General features: G+C 42.0%; 1 protein-coding gene across 2 annotated transcripts in view; it reads left to right on the top strand.

The window, feature by feature from the left end:
* LOC142971457 (sushi domain-containing protein 6) overlaps nucleotides 1-11758 on the top strand; it is a 12579-nt gene extending 821 nt beyond the window's left edge. Inside the window, exons 2-5 of one of the 2 annotated variants that reach the window (XM_076111980.1) lie at nucleotides 4477-4583; nucleotides 6523-6726; nucleotides 9791-9935; nucleotides 10164-11758. In XM_076111980.1, coding sequence (XP_075968095.1) covers nucleotides 4490-4583; nucleotides 6523-6726; nucleotides 9791-9935; nucleotides 10164-10500 — 780 coding nt within the window. In that variant the 5' untranslated portion in view covers nucleotides 4477-4489 and the 3' untranslated portion in view covers nucleotides 10501-11758. The remainder of the gene's footprint in view (nucleotides 1-4476; nucleotides 4584-6522; nucleotides 6727-9790; nucleotides 9936-10163) is intronic. The other variant, XM_076111981.1, reaches the window with a different exon arrangement.
* The last annotated feature ends 6291 nt before the right edge of the window (nucleotides 11759-18049 follow it).

Here is an 18049-nt window from a genome sequence, read left to right as displayed (position 1 = left end):
AGAGTTTATTTTCACTATAATGAAACCTAGAGCTGAAGCATTTAGTCGGTCAATCGATTAGTCGACCGAGAGAATGATAATCTGCAACTCTATTAATAATGTTCCAGAAATCGCCAAATGATCATGTGTATGCTTCTTTCATTCATCTTTAGTCGACTTTATGATGTCATACGCTTCTAGTTTAACCGGCACAGACTTTGAACGCAAAGTGCTTCATGGATTAACGCCATGAAGGCAAACCTGTGGCGGCCCCATCATAACAGAAGCTGCCTCCCTGTGCCTTGTTCATCATCACTGAGTACATTGTGTACGATGGCTGTTCAACGCGTTAATAACCCCGACCATCGCATCAATCAGGTGGAGGTAATATGAAATATCATATATAGAATTATATCAAATCAAACATTAGAAGATATTTTGAAGGCGCGGTCTGCAAAACCTTATTAAATCTCTTATATGTAAAAACAAGAAAAGCGATAAAGGTTATTTCAAAGTGGAACTCCGACAAGTATCAAGGTGATAAAACAATGTTAAAGAGGGTCTCAGATAAGTACAAGGTACTTGTACTTAAGTAATATCCCAGTATGGTACTATTACATTTTTTTATTTTTTTATTTATTGGTTTATTTGGACAGTGCACATTAATAAAAACATTTCTGTAAATGCACCAGAGTTAGCAACTAGGCTATTTTTCATCTGTAGTCCCAAGAGGCAGATGTTACAAAATAAACCTAAAAACACAATGTAAGATTAAATGTAAAAGGTTCTACAATATTGATGCTTTATAATGCAAACAATGAAAAAAGTGAGAATACTTCACTCAGGAGACTCTTATACATTGTCAAGTACTAACAAGACATGCAACACAGAAGCTCTCACAGTCAACACACACAAAGCAAATAAAATGAGGGATAATTATGTAAAAATAGAAACATTCACTGAAGACAATATTATGATGCAATTGTTAGACACTAAAAAACATCCATGTCAGAGGCACAAAACATAAAAGCATGCAGAGTATGTAAAATACATAAATCAGTCAGACAGCTAAACAACAATAAAAGACAAGCATGCATGTAGATGAGGGTCGACCGGCAAATTCAAGACAACAGACAGATCGAGGGAAGTTCAACACAGACGGAGGTGCAGTTATATTCTATAGCTGAGTACTTGTTCCACCACTGGAGACATTCCGTTCTTCCTGAAAGAGTAAAATAAAACCATGACGCTATAAACTTGAATCACTCGACAGGGTTTGTAGCCGTCACTTTCAGAAATACTGTGAAGCAGCAGAGCAGATGTGGTTCAGTGGGTGAAGACGCTCGGCCGATGTGAACTTTGGTGTTCGGTGTTTCATCTTCACTGTGTCTTGCAGTGGGTGGTTTTTCCCCCAGTGGAAGTTTGTGTCTGTGGACGCTCCAGCTCCTCCTCTGTTTTCATGAAACAAGTCGCTGTTGTGGCTGGAAACAGAAAATCCATCACTTCCTGTGTGCCCGAAAATAATTCCAAGAAAGAGCCACCACAGCTGCGAAATGTTACTTTACCTAATTTTACACGACTTCACGTGAGACACCTTTTGCACTTTAAGCTCTTTATCGTCACGTTTACAGTGGTGGAATGTAACATTTACTCAAGTACTGAAGTTAAATACAAATTCGAGGTACATGTACTTTACTTGAGTATTGTCATTTTATGCTACTTTCTACTTTTACTCCACTACATCTCAGACCTAAATATTGTACTTCCTCCCCTTCCTGTCCAGTGGAAACCACGTATCTCCAGATGTGCTGATGTTGCATGTTTGTGATAAACCGAAGGATGAAATGTTCCTTAATGAGTTGAGAAAATTCTCCTACTTCTTCATCTCAGTAAACTCTTTAAAAAGCCTCTTGCATCAGCTGGAAAATGCATCGTCACAAAGCTGAAAACAGGACTGTTGATCTGTTTAGAGATACGAGGTTCTTACAGGACAGAGACGCTACAAACATGATGATCTTATAGAATACGATGCATTGATGCAGATTAAACCAACCTATAGGATATGAAGGAGTTAAGAACGTATCTGCAGCAGTAAAAAATACAATACATTAAGTTAAGCCAATGCATTAAAAACAAAGTGCTCTCTGCTGTTGTAGCTTAGATCCCCCTCCGTCATGAAGGGAAGCTGTAGATGATGGAGAGGTGATCATCTGCAGCAGAGGAGAACATCCAGCTTTACCAGCTGCAACATTAAAGAGACCAATATTTATAATCCAGTAATACAATATCTATTATTCTGCATGAGGAGTACTTTTTACTTTTGGTACTTTAAGGTTATTGTGATGCTGGTACATATGTACTTTTACTTAAGTCTGAATGCAGGACTTTTACTTCCAGAGTATTACTACCCTGTAGTAATACTACTTTCACTTCAGTAAAAGATCCGAGCACTTCCCCCGACACTGGATGTCAGCCCAAAAAAAGGAAGACTGTCTTGATTTAAGAACACCACAATGTGCATTTATAACACAAAACGGATGATTCGTGTTTTTGTTTTGTTTTTTTCAAGAGAAAAGAAAAGAGCCATTTTCATTTTCTCCGGTCACAATAATTCCAACTTTGCGAACGTTACAGTAGAAGTTATAATATCACAGAGAGCCGCGGTGACTAAGATGCAGACCTCCCACGCAGATTGTGGTCTCATAAGATGGAGAATATTAATGTGTGTGTGTGTGTGGGGGGGGGGGGGGATCTCACTGCTCAAAATAAGAGATGACTGGCATCCTTCTTGACATGAAAGCACAAAACACACACACACACTAAAGACAGGAAAAGCTACACCTACACACACACATTTTCGCACACCGAAAAACACACTGTGGCATTTAGGCCGACACCTCAGCAGAGGTCTGGCTCCGTTGGCACTAGGGAGCACAGGAAGTTGCGTGCTCGCTGCAAGTCATCTGGAGAAAGAGTCCGGGTCGCTGTGGTGGTGATCGGTTTCTGTTCTGCACCGGCGGTCAGTGTTGACACAGTAAACAGTGTGAGGGGACAGTCTCACTGTGGGTCGACTGAGAGGTTGAGGACAGGTTCGCAGTCGTGGTTTGATGGGAGGATAAGAGGTCGAAGCAGAATCTATTTCCAGGTGTTACATTATTTATGTACACCCTTGGAAATTTTTGTTTCATGTTGTTGACATGTTCGAGTCAAAGGTTTTTTAATGAGGAGGTTTTGGAAATATCTTTGTATCACTCCATAAATTAAAAAAAGAGCCATAAAAATTCACTCTGCCCATGTTTTTTGGGATAAAATGTTGTATAAATCAGGCTGAATGACGCTGAATATGAACAAACCGCTCCGTATAAACCTCAAGAATACACGTGGGAATGAAACTGGAAGGTTTGGTGTATGTAAGAACTACTGAAGTGGAGATTTCTGGCACAGAGTCTGAAAAACAAAACTTATTTTGAGAAAACAGCCTTTAAAGATATGAATTGTAAAATTGGGTTAGGGTTAGGCACTTCAGGTGACACGGTTAACACATTGTTTGGGGAAAGGACCCCCGGACAGGTCAGAGCATTATTTATAATATTATTAATATACATATAATATTGATATCCTGAAAATGAACATTGTTGCTTTGTTGAAAATGTTCACATCACGCTAACTGTGTAATGATCCTTGTCACTCACCCGGTCACGTCAGGCCGTTGTGTGCTCAGACTAAACACGCCCGTACATGGGTGTCATGTCGGTGCACCATGACAGAGATTACATAACACCTTCCACTTTGTTTGGCAGAGCAAAGTTCATGACTTTAAATTTACCTTACAAATAGCCAGAACCTCTTTTTTCTTTATCCAACAACATCCGGGCTAATTGTCTTATTACATCATCTCATGCTGTAAAAAAAGGTCAGAAAAAGGTACATTTTATTTATCACTGCTAATGTTAGGTTCTGCAAATTGGGAAACTGATAACTATATTAAAGCACGTAGCTTGTTCATTTATGTTTTAGCATGTTATAAGTGGAATATTGATGCATTAAATCAAATGATGCTCGTTATGCTCGCACATTAACATCCCTGGTGGTCACCCGAGTTACAACATTTCGAACCGCCACAGGCTGCCGATGAGTTTAGCCTGAGAGACGAGACGTCACTGGTTCTCAGTTTGTTTTGAAAATGGAACTGAAGACTTTGATCAGTGCAGCTGCTCGGTGGCCAACAGGTGAAGCCGGCAGAAGTGAGGTGGCGCTCAACCAAAGCACAGTGGTGAGGCTGCAGCCTCAGCAGCTGACGGGTGTGGATGAACATCACAGCTGAACATGCATTCAGACTGGGAAAAGAAAACCTTTTGTTTTCCTTTCATACTTTAAACCAGAGCTGCTTCCTAGTGAGCGAGGTGTGACTTCTGCTTTCTGTTGAAGAACACGTTGGTATTAGTGTGTGTTTGTGTGTGTTCTGCTTCTGACTTGTCATCCCTGTGGTGTCTTCAGGAAGTCTGGTTTGATGTCTGCGTCGGTCCCGTATCCATCGCCCTGTGGACGCGTCAGTCTGGTGTGTGGACTCCTCCTCCTGGCCTCCTCGCCGCTCCTCACGGCGGGTAAGACTTCATTCATGCATTCATTCCTTAAGTCTCTATGGTGGTTCCTCCTTCATTCATTGTAGCAGACAGGCAAATATATACAGTATATATACATATATACGTGTTGAAAATACTGAAAATAATTTTAAAAAATCTAGAAACGGGCTGCGAGAAGCACACAACATCAGAAACTGTTTCCAGGGGACACTAAATAGTGATGCACACGGCTTGGATACCGTTGTTGTTGCCATGGTTTGGGGCTTATGAAGTAATTGAAGTCGGCTATCTATTGGACGAGAGCTAAACACACACTGAGAAACAATAAGATATGTAATGTTTTTGTGGAAGAAATTGAAGATTTTTCATGTTGCATCATTTATTCAGTGTGTCTTTGTTACATCTCGTAATGAAAGCTTTGTTTTATTCATTTATTCTCAAAGGAGGAAAGATTAAAAAATTCTTGATATTTACTATAACCTCTCGGATTTAGTGGCGCCTTTATGCTGACTGCAGCATATTAGTGATACATTGTGGAACTGAATAATGTGGGAATCCTTTGAAAACAGTGTAATCTCTTTGATTGCGATGTTCCACAGCAGTGAGATACTGAAACAAGCTTTAATCATAAACGCGACCGAGAGAAACGCAGTGTTATCATCCCACTGTTATGATGACTGATTGTGAAACACGAGATGAACTTTCGGCAGCGCGTTGCAGGATGTAGACACTTTTCTGTTTGAGAGGTTCGAAACTGAACCTCCTTCCTCTTCTCATCACAACATTACAGTTTATATCGGGATCACCTTTTTCTGGAGCCACAGTCAGACCTTTGTTTGGGGACTGCTGTCCATCAAAACCTTGGCTGTGACTTCCTGTTTCTAACACAACCCTTCAGATCATAATTTTCATCTTTTCTCTGATATTGTATCAAACCAGTGAGACTTGTCTAGTGGTGGCGTCATTACCAGTGATTTTCCACTCCCAGCCTCACACTTGACCTACTCTGCTCGTGTTGCTCGTGTTGATGTTTGGGGTTCGGCAGTGGAAACCGTGATTCTTGCAGACGCAGACTTTTATGATGGAGGGTGAAGATAAAGAGGAAGTGGGTAACATTGTCTGCTCATCTGCCCTCATTGTGTCAAGGCAGAGGTTGTTGTGGGCAACCTTTTGATTCTTGCAAAGAGCTTCCAGTGTGCAGAAGGCATTCACGTGTTCACACTCGTCCAAACTATCCAAACCAAATCCTGAGCCTCTATAGAGCCGTGGACTCACTTTGTTTACAGTAACAACATCACCTCGCTGTCCTGTCACACTGCACCAGTGTCCTCAGCTGGTGTCACTCTCTCCCCTCGTCGATCACGTTGGTCATTGTAACCAAGATCATTTACTCAAGTGCTGTACTTAGTACAAAATCGAGGTACTTGTACTTTGCTTGATTATTGCCATTTCATACTTTTTACTCCACTACATGTGTCTGACAGCTTTAGTTACTTTTCAGTTTACAGTTTTCCCTCCCCGTCCTGTCCAGTGGAAACCACGTATCTCCAGACGTGAATGTGAATCTTTGTGATAAACCGAAGGATGAAATGTTCCTTCATGTGTTGAGAATAATCCTCCTACTTCTTCATCTCAGTAAACTCTTTAAAAAGCCTCTTGGATCAGCTGGAAAATGCATCGTCACAAAGCTGAAAACAGGACTGTTGATCTGTTTAGAGATACGAGGTTCTCACAGGACAGAGACGCTACAAACATGATGATCTTATAGAATACGATGCATTGATGCAGATTAAACTAGACATCAGGATATAAAGGAGTTCAAACATCCACATGTATGTGGAGCAGAGATGGATGAGTTGGAAAGGAAAGGAAAGGGATTCATGGTTTTAATCCTGAGAAATGAACTCCAGCAATGGTGTGAGGTAGAGGCCAATGACCACTGTGTTTTGTGTCTCTACAGGCCGAGTGAGTAATTGCACTCACCCTCTGGTGCTAGAACATGGAGGGTTCCGCTGTGATCCGTCGCCGTGTCGAGGTTTCCCCCACAAGAGCTCCATTCACTTCTTCTGCGAGCCCGGGTACCACGTCAACAACAAGGTCCGGTTCTCCAGGTGTCGCCACGGGAGGTGGCAGCCCCTGATTCCTGCCTGCATCCCCGTCAGAGGTAAGAGTTCAGAAGCCTGAATCCACTGGAGTCTAACCTCTAGTACAGTATCTATGTTTGCTTTATTATGTTGAGGTCGGTATGAAGCAAGTTCTCTTCACCCATAAATGAAATTCCCTGCAAGGAGCAATCAAGTTTTCATTTGTCACATACCTCAAAATATCTCAACATTGTGCAGTAAAATGCTTTTTCAGTATTTTCATATATTTCGTAGAAGAAATAACAAACAGCTTAATCTAAAAAGTATAAATAAAGGTAAACTATGCGACTGGCTCAGCATGGGAGGGAGGATGATGAAAACTTTCACATGTTGTAGTTTTTATATTTCAATATAACAAAAGGTCAGTTATTGAGCTCAGAGTTCACCTGGATGACTTTATGACATGATAACGTGGCAGACTACCTGCTTCACAAAAGTGAAGAATAACTGTGCTGATAGCCGATGAATAATGGTTTCACTGGGTCCTGGACACCAGTGGTGAAATGTAACTAAGTACATTTACTCAAGAAGTGTACTTATCTACAAATTTAGTAATTTCATATTTACATTTTATGCTTCTACTCCACTACATCTCAGAGAGAAATATTGTCCTACTTCTACTCCACTGCATTTAATTGACACTAATAGTTACTTTTAACATGAAAACCTATAACATGATGCAGTACTGTACTACTGATCTACATAGTAGTATACAAAGTATCTCAAACTGGCTCCTCATTGACGAACTACAACAGTAAAATGCTCTTGTGTGATAAAAATGGAAAATATAATGTTCTATATTAATATAACACTTTCCATAATGAGTGCTTTTGATACTCACTCCCTGTGTAGATATGAAGGGCTCACTCCAAGCTAACGAAAACAAAGGATACAGTATTGTTACCCTAGTTCTATAAGCACAAGAGGAGCCCTCTACTGGACTCTACGGGTAGCGTTCCTCAGTGATTAGCTCAGTTTCTAAGGTAGTCATGACTCAGCGCAGCGCCGGCCCTGACACTTTGTGGGCTGATTAGTCATTTGATGACAGTTACTTGATGTTTTGAGTGTTCAGGAAGCAGACGGCGTGTCATTGTTGTCGTTTGGTTATGGTGTTTAAATCCCAGTGGGGTTACCTTTACCTAAAATATGTGTGCTATGGTTGATTGCAGACATGAGATGTAGTCTCGCTGTGTTCGGGTCAACCAAAAGACGTCTCAGTGGCCTCTGGGAGTTTTGTAATACAGCCAGCGGTGAAATGTAACTAAGTTAATTAACACAAAAGTACTGTACTTAAGTACACATTTTACTTCAGTCTTTTCTTTTCATGCTACTTTATACTGGTAGATCTCAGAAGGAAATATTGTACTTTTTACTTCACTACATTTATTTGACAGCTTTAGTTTAGATTTTTACACTCAAAACATTCATAGAATTTGTAAAATATCGTGTTTGCTGAGATAAGAAAAAACATGGAAAGTTGATTAATTAATTTATTGAAGAAACTTTTGATCATTTGACTTCTGGTGTAAAAACATTTGATGGTTCCAGGTTTTAATGTATAATTGATGCTGTTGAGGTTTGGACTGTTGGTTGGACAAAACATTAGACGGTCTATTTACTAAATGAACATCATGCTGTATTTAAGAAGACTTGGAACAAAAGGAGTCGCCCCCTGATGGCCAGTAGAGATAATGCAAGTTTTAGGCACTTCTGCAATGGCTTCACTTTTCAGAACTGGTTTGCCGCCTGCGACAAAACTAACTTTGGGTTTTGGGGAATTCTGACGGCATTTCTCACTATTTTTACTAATGAAACAATCAACCGATGGAGGAAATCTACCTCAACCAACTACTACAGTAAACTCCTGCTTTTACATGAATACATATTGATCTAACGACACACTAGTAGAACAGTCACAGGGGACATTTTTATACTTTTAAGTAGTACTTGGATACTTTTACCGAAGTAACATCTTCAATGCAAGACGTTTACTTGTAGTGTAGTATTTTTACGGTGTTTTATTTGTACTCCGTCTCTGAGTGTAGCACTGTTAAAACGGACACTGTAAGTCCAAAAAGATTGCTGTATCTGAAATGTATTTTTGGTTTTGTCGTATTGTTTTTGCATCTAGAACTCGACTTTCCCTCTGCAGTCGATTGAGATCGAGTGTTGTCTCGATGAATCAGACCCGACTCTAAAAGTTAATCAGCACTAAAACTTTAAACCTGTGCAAACACAGCAGCAGCTCGCGTTCATCTCTTGACCTACTTGGAGAGAAACTCAGACCCTCTGCAGCGGAACTGGAAGCTCTACTTGACTCAGACCAGTTCCGACTTCCTCTGTCGCCATTCACTCAAACTCGCTGCGACAGCAAGTCAGAGCAGAAAGAGGAAGCGGGCGAAACCACCATCCTAACCATTGAACATTTCCTCTGTGTTCCGCTGTCAGAGCCTCACGGAAAGCTACTGTCGTGTTGTCGAGAGCTCGAAGAAACCACATAACTACATAAAACAACCTCCTCTCATGGATTTTGTGTTTGATAATCTATTTCTGCAAACGGAACAGCTTTTTTTTTTATCCACAGCTGATGCGGCACAGGATATTGTTTTCTCTCACAGCTTCAGCTCATAGTCTTAAATCTACACGTTTGCATTTTTTATATAAATACCAAAATCTCTGTTTTAACACTTAACACGAGCTACATGCAAACACTTTAATCCCACGTCTTCTGTTTCTGTTCTATAATTCCATCATGAGATTTTCGATGCAATTTCATACAATTACTGATTTTCACAACTGTTTCTAAATTTATTTATCCATTTAAGGATTCAGGGTGTTGTTGTTGTCATTATACAAAACAGAATTGCACGATGCAATATGCAATCATAGTGCAAATGGAAAACCTTTGTTCAAGTGTGAATAAGGTAGTGCAAAACGTGGTATGTGCAAAACTAGCACAACATAAAGATTCAATGTTATTCGTTTATGGAGGAGTCGGGAGATTTAAGATTAAGATTCAATCTTTTAATCGATTCAAAACGTAGTGAAAGGCGTCTCACGTACACTTGTGCTCTTCCTCCTCAGAGGGTCCGAACATGCGCTCTGACGACAGAGTGAACGATTCGATGCCCAGCATGGCCACAACGGCGGTGGGCGTGTCCATCTTCCTGCTCACCACCACTGCCTGCCTGGTCGTCAAGTCCCGCCTCTACCCCTGTCAATCACACAGGTGAGAAGAAGATTTTGACCTTGTTGCATTTCTAGAACATCTAGTTTGTTATGGATTCAAATGAACACGTTGTGTTGATGAAGGGGCTCATTTGATTGGATTGTGTGTGAGATAGTCTGCGGAACAAACCTACATTTCATATTTAATGTAGATGACTGAGGTCAGGAGATTCACCTGTACAACACACCTGCTTCTTCTCCATGAGGTAATTGTCTCTGTGTGTCCCAGCAGCCGTCGCTCCTCAGACCAGCTGGACCTGATGGTGGACGGACTTCCCGTCTCCCTCCCCTCCTACGAGGAGGCGGTGTACGGCAGCTGGGGGCAGCGCCTCCCCGCCTTCTCGGCCCCGGGACCCACCCAGCTCCTGTTGGCTCAGGAGGCTCCCAGCTGTCACCCGACGTCTCTCAACAACCAATCGGACAGCAGCAACCGCCCGCTCCTGCCCAGCCCTGACAACGCCCCTCCCCCCTACGAGGAGGTCCAGTCGTCCCACCCCAGAGACAGGATGGGCGACGGGGACGTCCGGCAGCTACATGTTGCGTTTTCGGACGACAAGGACGCTTGATTGACAGACTGTGGGGTTCACATGTGACCATATGTTGTTTAGCGATGAAGGATTTTGACTGACAGCTGCAGCGTTTGCTCTGCAGATGATAAAAATAACACCAGACTGCACTTTTCCTGATCAGCTGCAGCTCACCAGCATCAAACGCTAATTTAGACGAAGCTGATAAGCTCTGATTGGCCGGTTGTTGGGTCACAAAGACCTGAACCATTTATACATGAGATATTGATTGTATAGTGTGTTGTATGAATGTAAGTGACAGAGGAGGGCGCTTGTGTGCTGTATGGGGAAAACCTTTAGATCCTAAATGCCTTATTTTTAGTGTGACGACAGTATATTTTATCGTTGAAACAATATTTTAGATGAGAATCCGTCAGTTTAGATACAAAGATCACCACACAAACTGGAATGATGAGGTTTCCACAGGACGGCATCGATATGTGTGTGTTTCTGATGTTGCTCTGGAGACGTCTCCCGTGCTCTCCCATCAGTGACGCTGCAGATCGTGCTGTTGCGCAACGAAAAAACCCTGTGCGTTTCCACGGCAACAGACTCTATTCCATCTCTATCTGGTTCTTTTGTGAAGCGTTTCTCTGGGTGGTGCTGTTGATTTGAAGCCAGCGTGGTGTTCAGACCCAATACTTGAGTAACAGTACTAATGCCATGCTAGTGTGCCGACACTGGGGCAATCGATTGTGACAACGAGCAGCATGTCGTGATATTTATTTTGTGTATTGCAGATATTTAGAGACGTGAAAATATTTGGATTCATTTAAATGTACAGTAAGGAAAATAGGAAATAATTGTACATTTATTTGCCCTGGTGGCATCAGGGCAGACACACAAAGGTGCTTTTAACATCATTCCACAACCTGCAAAGAAAACTCCACAGATGTTGGACCAAATAATCTGAAACTAATTTGTGTGTGTGTGTGTGTGTGTGTGTGTGTGTGTGTGTGTGTGTGTGTGTGTGTGTGTGTGTGTGTGTGTGTGTGTGTGTGTGTGTGTGTGTGTGTGTGTGTGTGTGTGTGTGTGTGTGTGTGTGTGTGTGTGTGTGTGTGTGTGTGTTCACTTAACCCAGCTGGTTCCCTCTCTAACCTCTGCAGAGCGACTGACGCCTTCACAGACCTTGAATGTATTTTATGTTTCATATTGTGGCAACAAATCTTAACTATGGATTGTAATATTTACTGAAAGATTATTTGTACATTGTATTATTGCACAGAATTATATGATGAATAAATGTTGAGATGTTTGACATCTTGTCCTCGTCTGTGACTTTGTGATTGAAGTTCATTTGCATCTCCTGTGTTTTCCGGCAGGACACACCGGACGTGTTTAGCACGGCAGACGGACACGATTCTCCCAAAGTTAGAAGAATGTTTGGTTTCATTTCGCTGCTGCTCAGATTTCAACTACAGTTTTTAACACAGTCCTCAAACAGCTCATCAATTATCTCATCTGAAAAACAGTAAGAAATACTAAAACCCATATAGTTCAAATCTTCCCTGGTGCTTCTTAAACTCTTAACAGCTGATCGGTGCATTAATATACTAAACTACATTTAATTTAATTTTCATGAAATACTATGCTATGGTATTACTTGACATATTATAGGACATTTTTTGGCACACTATGTGATTATATTTTTATGGCATTTTTCTTGACATATGTCCTCCTGTCTTCTGCCTCAGTCAGATAAACTCTTCCACAAATGATAACGCTGACAAAAGTTTTCAAGTTCACTCTTTTACAGAAGCCAAAGACCAATTTTATGTTGAAGAAATAGAAAACACACGGAATAGCGGTCCAACATCAAAGCAACAGCGCCGTCGACCCTCACTAATGACATATGACTAAGGACAGATTCACAAAACCTGTTGCAGGGACATATTATTGCCAGAGGATAGCGCCAGATAAACTGTTTTCAAAAGAGGAAACAATTGAAATACTATTAGTAACAGATAAGTCCCTGTCTGATACCCAGAGGGTTTCATTACTTTACCTTACACACTCAAGCATTTCCCATCCTGACCATCTGGGGGCATGATTAAGACCATTTCATTTACAGGTCTGAGGAACACTTGGGTACACATTGGTGATGATGCCTAGGGGCCAGGCATTTTTCTTGCCCTGACTGAAGCACCACACTTCCTTATTTCAGTGCGAATGGATGACGTACATCATGTAAGTCATGGACTCTTTCTACGGGCTTGCAGTGTGGACAAATACTGCTTGTGCCACCTGTCCCAAAACATGCTAGACAGGCTTTGAACTCTGTCCCCAAAACCTGGCAGCCGGAGCAAGACAAGGGGCTGCTTTCTGGATCGGCAATGAAGCAGGTGTGAGAATGAAAGGATCTGTGGGGTTGGTTGACACTGGCACTAGTGGTCGATTGTTCACAACGGCAGTGACCTCAGCTAGGAGAGTTTTAAACACCTTGTGTTTGAGTTTTGAAGATCCTACCTGGAGAAACATAAAATCCAAGATACGGCACGTAACGCCTATCAACCTCTCCAAAACCCCTCCCATGTGAGAAGAGTGAGGGGTGTTGAATGTCCACGTATATCCATGTTCTGAGAGGAACCTTTCCACAGCTTTTCCATCAGCATGGGATGGAATTTCCAGGTCTTTGGAAGCGCCAATGAAATGTACCTTTATCAGGGTGTATGTGCTTCACTGGTCCTCGGATCACCAGGAACCTTCTGAATGCATTTATAAACCTAGAAGAGTCCAAGGACTCAATGACGCTGTGACACACAAACAGGTGAGGAGAACCACCCACCTCTTATGCTCATGATGACCTCCTCTAGTGCGCCCTGCAGACACAGACCTGGGCCTAAACACATTGAAGCTGACATTAGTGAGTAAAGTGACTTTCCTGATGTTGTGTCTGCTCATGATGATGACGCACTAAAAGGGTTGCTACATGATGGAGCCCGGGCAGGATTAGTGGTCTTTTCTCAACAGGTCCCAAGTTTGCCTCAGCAAGACAACCCCCAACTCAAATTGTCCATTCAATGAAAGTATCCAGGGACCAAAGTGGTCTGCCTTTTGGAATGATAACATTAGATGCAAGGCACTCTAGCTGTTTCTCATAAGCCTCATGCTGGACTGTTCTATTGATGACTGAAGTGCCCTTTCCTTTCTTGAAACACTGAATGATATAAATGAAGTCACCAGAGGACCTTACAAGAGAACATCTACACGAGAAGTGGTTGAAGACGTATTTTAGGGTATTGTTCTGGCCCAAAGTGTTATAATTTCTCCAGAGTGGGCCACACATCTTCTGGTTGAGCACAATGCCTGCAGGATTGTGCTCAGTTTTTACATATTGCCACTGTGGCAATGTTCTTCCTCTGAATCTTAGAACTCAGTTCTTCAGATATGCATAGAACCTCCTGTTGTCGTTATAAATGTACCCGAACACGATCCCTCTGTCTGTGTAGAAGGTGACTCCATCTAATCCAGTTGGGTAATGGTGTGTTCTGGGCGTGGAGCTAGTATGGTTTTGCTTGAGACCAATCCTGTATAGCATTGTCCATTTCTTAACATACTCATTATGATAGAAATGTTACACAGCTTAGTGAGTTTTTCCATTACAAACACTCTGTTCGCATATACTCTCCATATACTCTCCATTAACAGAAATATTCTTTGCAAATTAGTGTACAAACCAAAAATGCCTTCAAAGACCAACTTAAAGATGAAAACACGATAAATAGGGGCCATGCTTCTTAAATCAAAACAATTGCGTCAGAGGCCCTCACTGATGACATCATCAAACAAGGACAGATGGGATCGTGCCAGAAGATGACGTTTTCAAAAGAGGAAACATTTAAATGCAATTAAAATGCATTAATAGAACATACTATGCTATGAATTTTTATGAAATGTTTATGAAACACTATACTGTAATATGTTGACCTTTTTTATAACATAGTACTATGACTTTATATTTTTTTATAACATACTATACCATAATTTTTGTATGACAATTCTATAACATACGGTACTGTGACTTTTTATTAAATACTATACTATGACATCCTCGTGATATTTTTCATGGCACACTATACTATGACCTTTTGATGACATTGTCACGTTCTGGAGAGCAGGCAGCAGGGGAAGAACCCAAACACAGGCACGGCAGGATATATAGTGAAGTTAAATGATTTAACGGAGAGGGAATTTATAAATCAGTTAAAAAAATAAAATAAAAAAAAAGGCAAGAACAATAAGCAGGTTACAAAAACAAAAGTCCATGCAACAAGGAAGGACTAATTAACAACCAACAGGGGAAAAGACGAAGATGAAGATAAATACACAAGAAACTAATCAGACAAGACACAGGTCACACAGGTCACAATACACGAGGGCAGGCTGACAGCTGGCGCTAGAAACGATTGGAACAGAGAAGGCTAATGAAACACACATGGTAGGAGGGACGTCAAAGAGACATTGGACACATGAGGCAAGGAAGCTCAAAATAAAGCAGGGAACAGAAAACCTAAACCCAAAACCATGACAGACATACTAAACTATGAATTTGTTTTAATAACATTTGTATGACAAATTCTCATGTGTTTTTTTCTGTGAAATATACTAACAGCATATATCAACTGATATCTTTAATGACATATACTCTTATTAAACTATACTCTTTTATGGCACATGTGCCGACCCATCCACTCCACTAGGTGTCCCCGTGTCCTTTACTTACTCGCTCTTCACTGTCGTCCTGGATCTGGGCCGTCAGCTTCAGGAGCCTCAACTGGGCCCGGAGTGGTTCCTGATGTAAAGGCCCTAGACCTTCACATGGAGCCCCTCTCTCTTACCTTGCTGGCACTGCTGCTGTTTTGTTCGGGTCTTCATTCCACCCTTTAGCCTCGGTCCCTGCTGCGTTCCTCACACCTCAGAGCAAAATGAATGCATTTCCCTTCTGCATTCATTTTCTTTTAACCATCTTCACAAAAATCACACTTTTATTATATTCCGTATCATTAGAGCGGTATATTGCAGTGGATTGACTCTTTTGTGAACCGTCCTCTTGCACTAGATGCCATCCATCTGATGTGCACTGCAGTTTCACACTGTAGGAGAACCGAGATGCATGAACTCTTCTGAGGTCATTAACTCTAAGCGGCTGAATCAACACAAAGCTGATTTCCATTTAAGGCCTCCGAACTGCGACGTGACTGGAATGTGTTTTAGATGCAGAGCAGGCTTCTGTCAGACAGGAGCTACAGCTCAGTGGTGGTAGAACTACTACGATCTTTCACTTCAGTAAAAGAACTGCAAAAATACTAAATTAAACATAAAAGTCCTGCTTTCAAAACCGTACTTAAAAGAAAGTATAAAGTACCAAAATGACTTAAAGTAAAAGTACTCATTGTGAAGTCAAATGTCCCCAGTCTTTGTTTAACTATGATGTTTATGGATTAATATTGCGTCTGCATTAATATTTGTTACATTTTACTGTAGATGTCCAAGCTTGGGCTCAAGTTAACTCCTTTATTGGGTAGTTGGGTTTTTCTGCTGTGAGAACCTCGTATCTCTGAAAAAGAGAAGCAGCCCGTTTTTTAGCTTTGTGACGATGCTTTTTCCAGCTGAACCGAGAGGCTTCTTAAAGAGTTTATTTAGCTAAAGAAGTAGGAGGATTTGCTCAACTCATAAAGGAACACTTCATCCTTTAGTTTACCACATTCAAAAACCAACATCTGGAGAGACGTAGCTTTCGCTGGATGGGAAGGGCATAAAAACCTGTAATCTGAACACTAAAGCCGACGTCAGCTTGGCCTTTCCAGTGAAATGTCCCGTCTGTCACTTGGGTGCATACAAGCGGCACCACATGGCACAAACCTCATCTGGTGACGGCAGTCACAATGAAGACACACACAGTGGAATAAATGCATAGTTTATCATATCGTAACAATAAATTCTCAAGGCTACATCGTAAATAAAACAGTCTAGCAGATTTAAGGGACCGTAGCCTAAATTATGAACAGGAAGTGAGGTGAACAAACCGTGTCATCGAGAAGAGGTACAAATGTGACGTTGCATTGAATATTGATGCTCATCCTGTGAGGCGCTGCAAGATAAAAGTTGCTCTAAAAAAAGGTTAAATTGATGCAACTACTGAGAGTATACTGAGTGATCGCCTTGCATTTTTCATACAGCTACGAGCTACCAGAGATCACAATTTAGGCTACTTCTGCTACAGTACAGTATCGCTTTAAATTCCTCTAGATACCTGAATGAGAACAGCATCCTGCTGTGCAAACAAAGCAAAAGTCAATCATTCACATTGGCATATTTAAAAAAAAAAAAAAAAGAGTCTCTGTTAGTGCTCTCGTGGGGGGGGGGGGGTCCTCGAGGGGTCTTGAGGTGAGATCTCGAAGGTTTTTTTGAGCGAGATGCAACAGTATATTTGGGGTTGGAAGGGGTTCTTCGGTGGGGGGTTTTGAGCCGTTTGGGGTATCAAGAGTTCTTGAGGGGTCTGTAGACTTTGGCTGTAGACTTCCAAAAGAATGTTCTTAAGGGGTCAAAAGTCCTTGAGAGTTTAAAAGTCCTTGAAAGAGTTCAAAAGTTCTTGAGAGGGTTCCAGGTGAGGTTCCTCAGGGAATTTAAGGGGGGCAATCAGGGTTTCTTGAGGGGTGGGCTAAAGTATATTAAGAGGTTCTTGTGTAGGTTCCAGGAGACACTGACTGGGTTTCTTGAGGAGGCAGAAATCTTATTTTGAAATCACTGCAAAATGAACGTGTTAAAGGATGTATGGATGACTTTCCAGAAAAGACACACACACACACACACACACACACACACACACACACACACACACACACACACACACACACACACACACACACACACACACACACACACACACACACACACACACACACACACACACACACACACACACACACACACACACACACACACACACACACACACACACACACACACACACACACACAAGGTCTTGTGACAAAAACATGCTAAAACATATAGAGCCCCTCGGGACTGCGTGTTTGGGTAAAGCTGGCAACAAAAACAACAACACCCCCCCCACCTGCATCCTGCTGGCGGAACACTGATGCATCCCGGCAGCACTTGGCCCGCTCTGTTCTCCCTCAGGTCCTCGGTTAGCACCCCAAACTCTGGATGCAGTCATGTTTCTCCATCCGCTTCCATCCGTCACTGCTGCGGACGCGTGTCAGGTGTGTGTGTGTGTGTGTGTGTGTGTGTGTGCGCGCAGTCACCCATAACGTGTGCAGATGTGGCGCGCGTGGTGTAAAGTCATCCTAAAATCTACAAGCAGTCGGTGCGGTTCGGTACGGCGGTGCTGGTGATGTTGTGCGGCGGGTCCGGTGTCCAGAAAAACACGTAGTAGATCACCAGGATGAACGCGGCCACGGACACGCAGAGGAAATAGGTGATCGCCATCGCCACTTTCACCCAAATCTTAGTTGACATGTTGGCGTGCTTGGCCCGCAGCTCGCCGGGATAGCTCGGCCTCCGCATGTCCCCGTTCAGCTTCTCCGCG

This window comes from Anarhichas minor, unplaced genomic scaffold (assembly GCF_050575085.1).
Source record: "Anarhichas minor isolate MPS153535 unplaced genomic scaffold, ASM5057508v1 ptg000046l, whole genome shotgun sequence".
NCBI classification, from domain to species: domain Eukaryota; kingdom Metazoa; phylum Chordata; class Actinopteri; order Perciformes; family Anarhichadidae; genus Anarhichas; species Anarhichas minor.
This window is presented reverse-complemented; position numbering and strand designations above follow the sequence as displayed.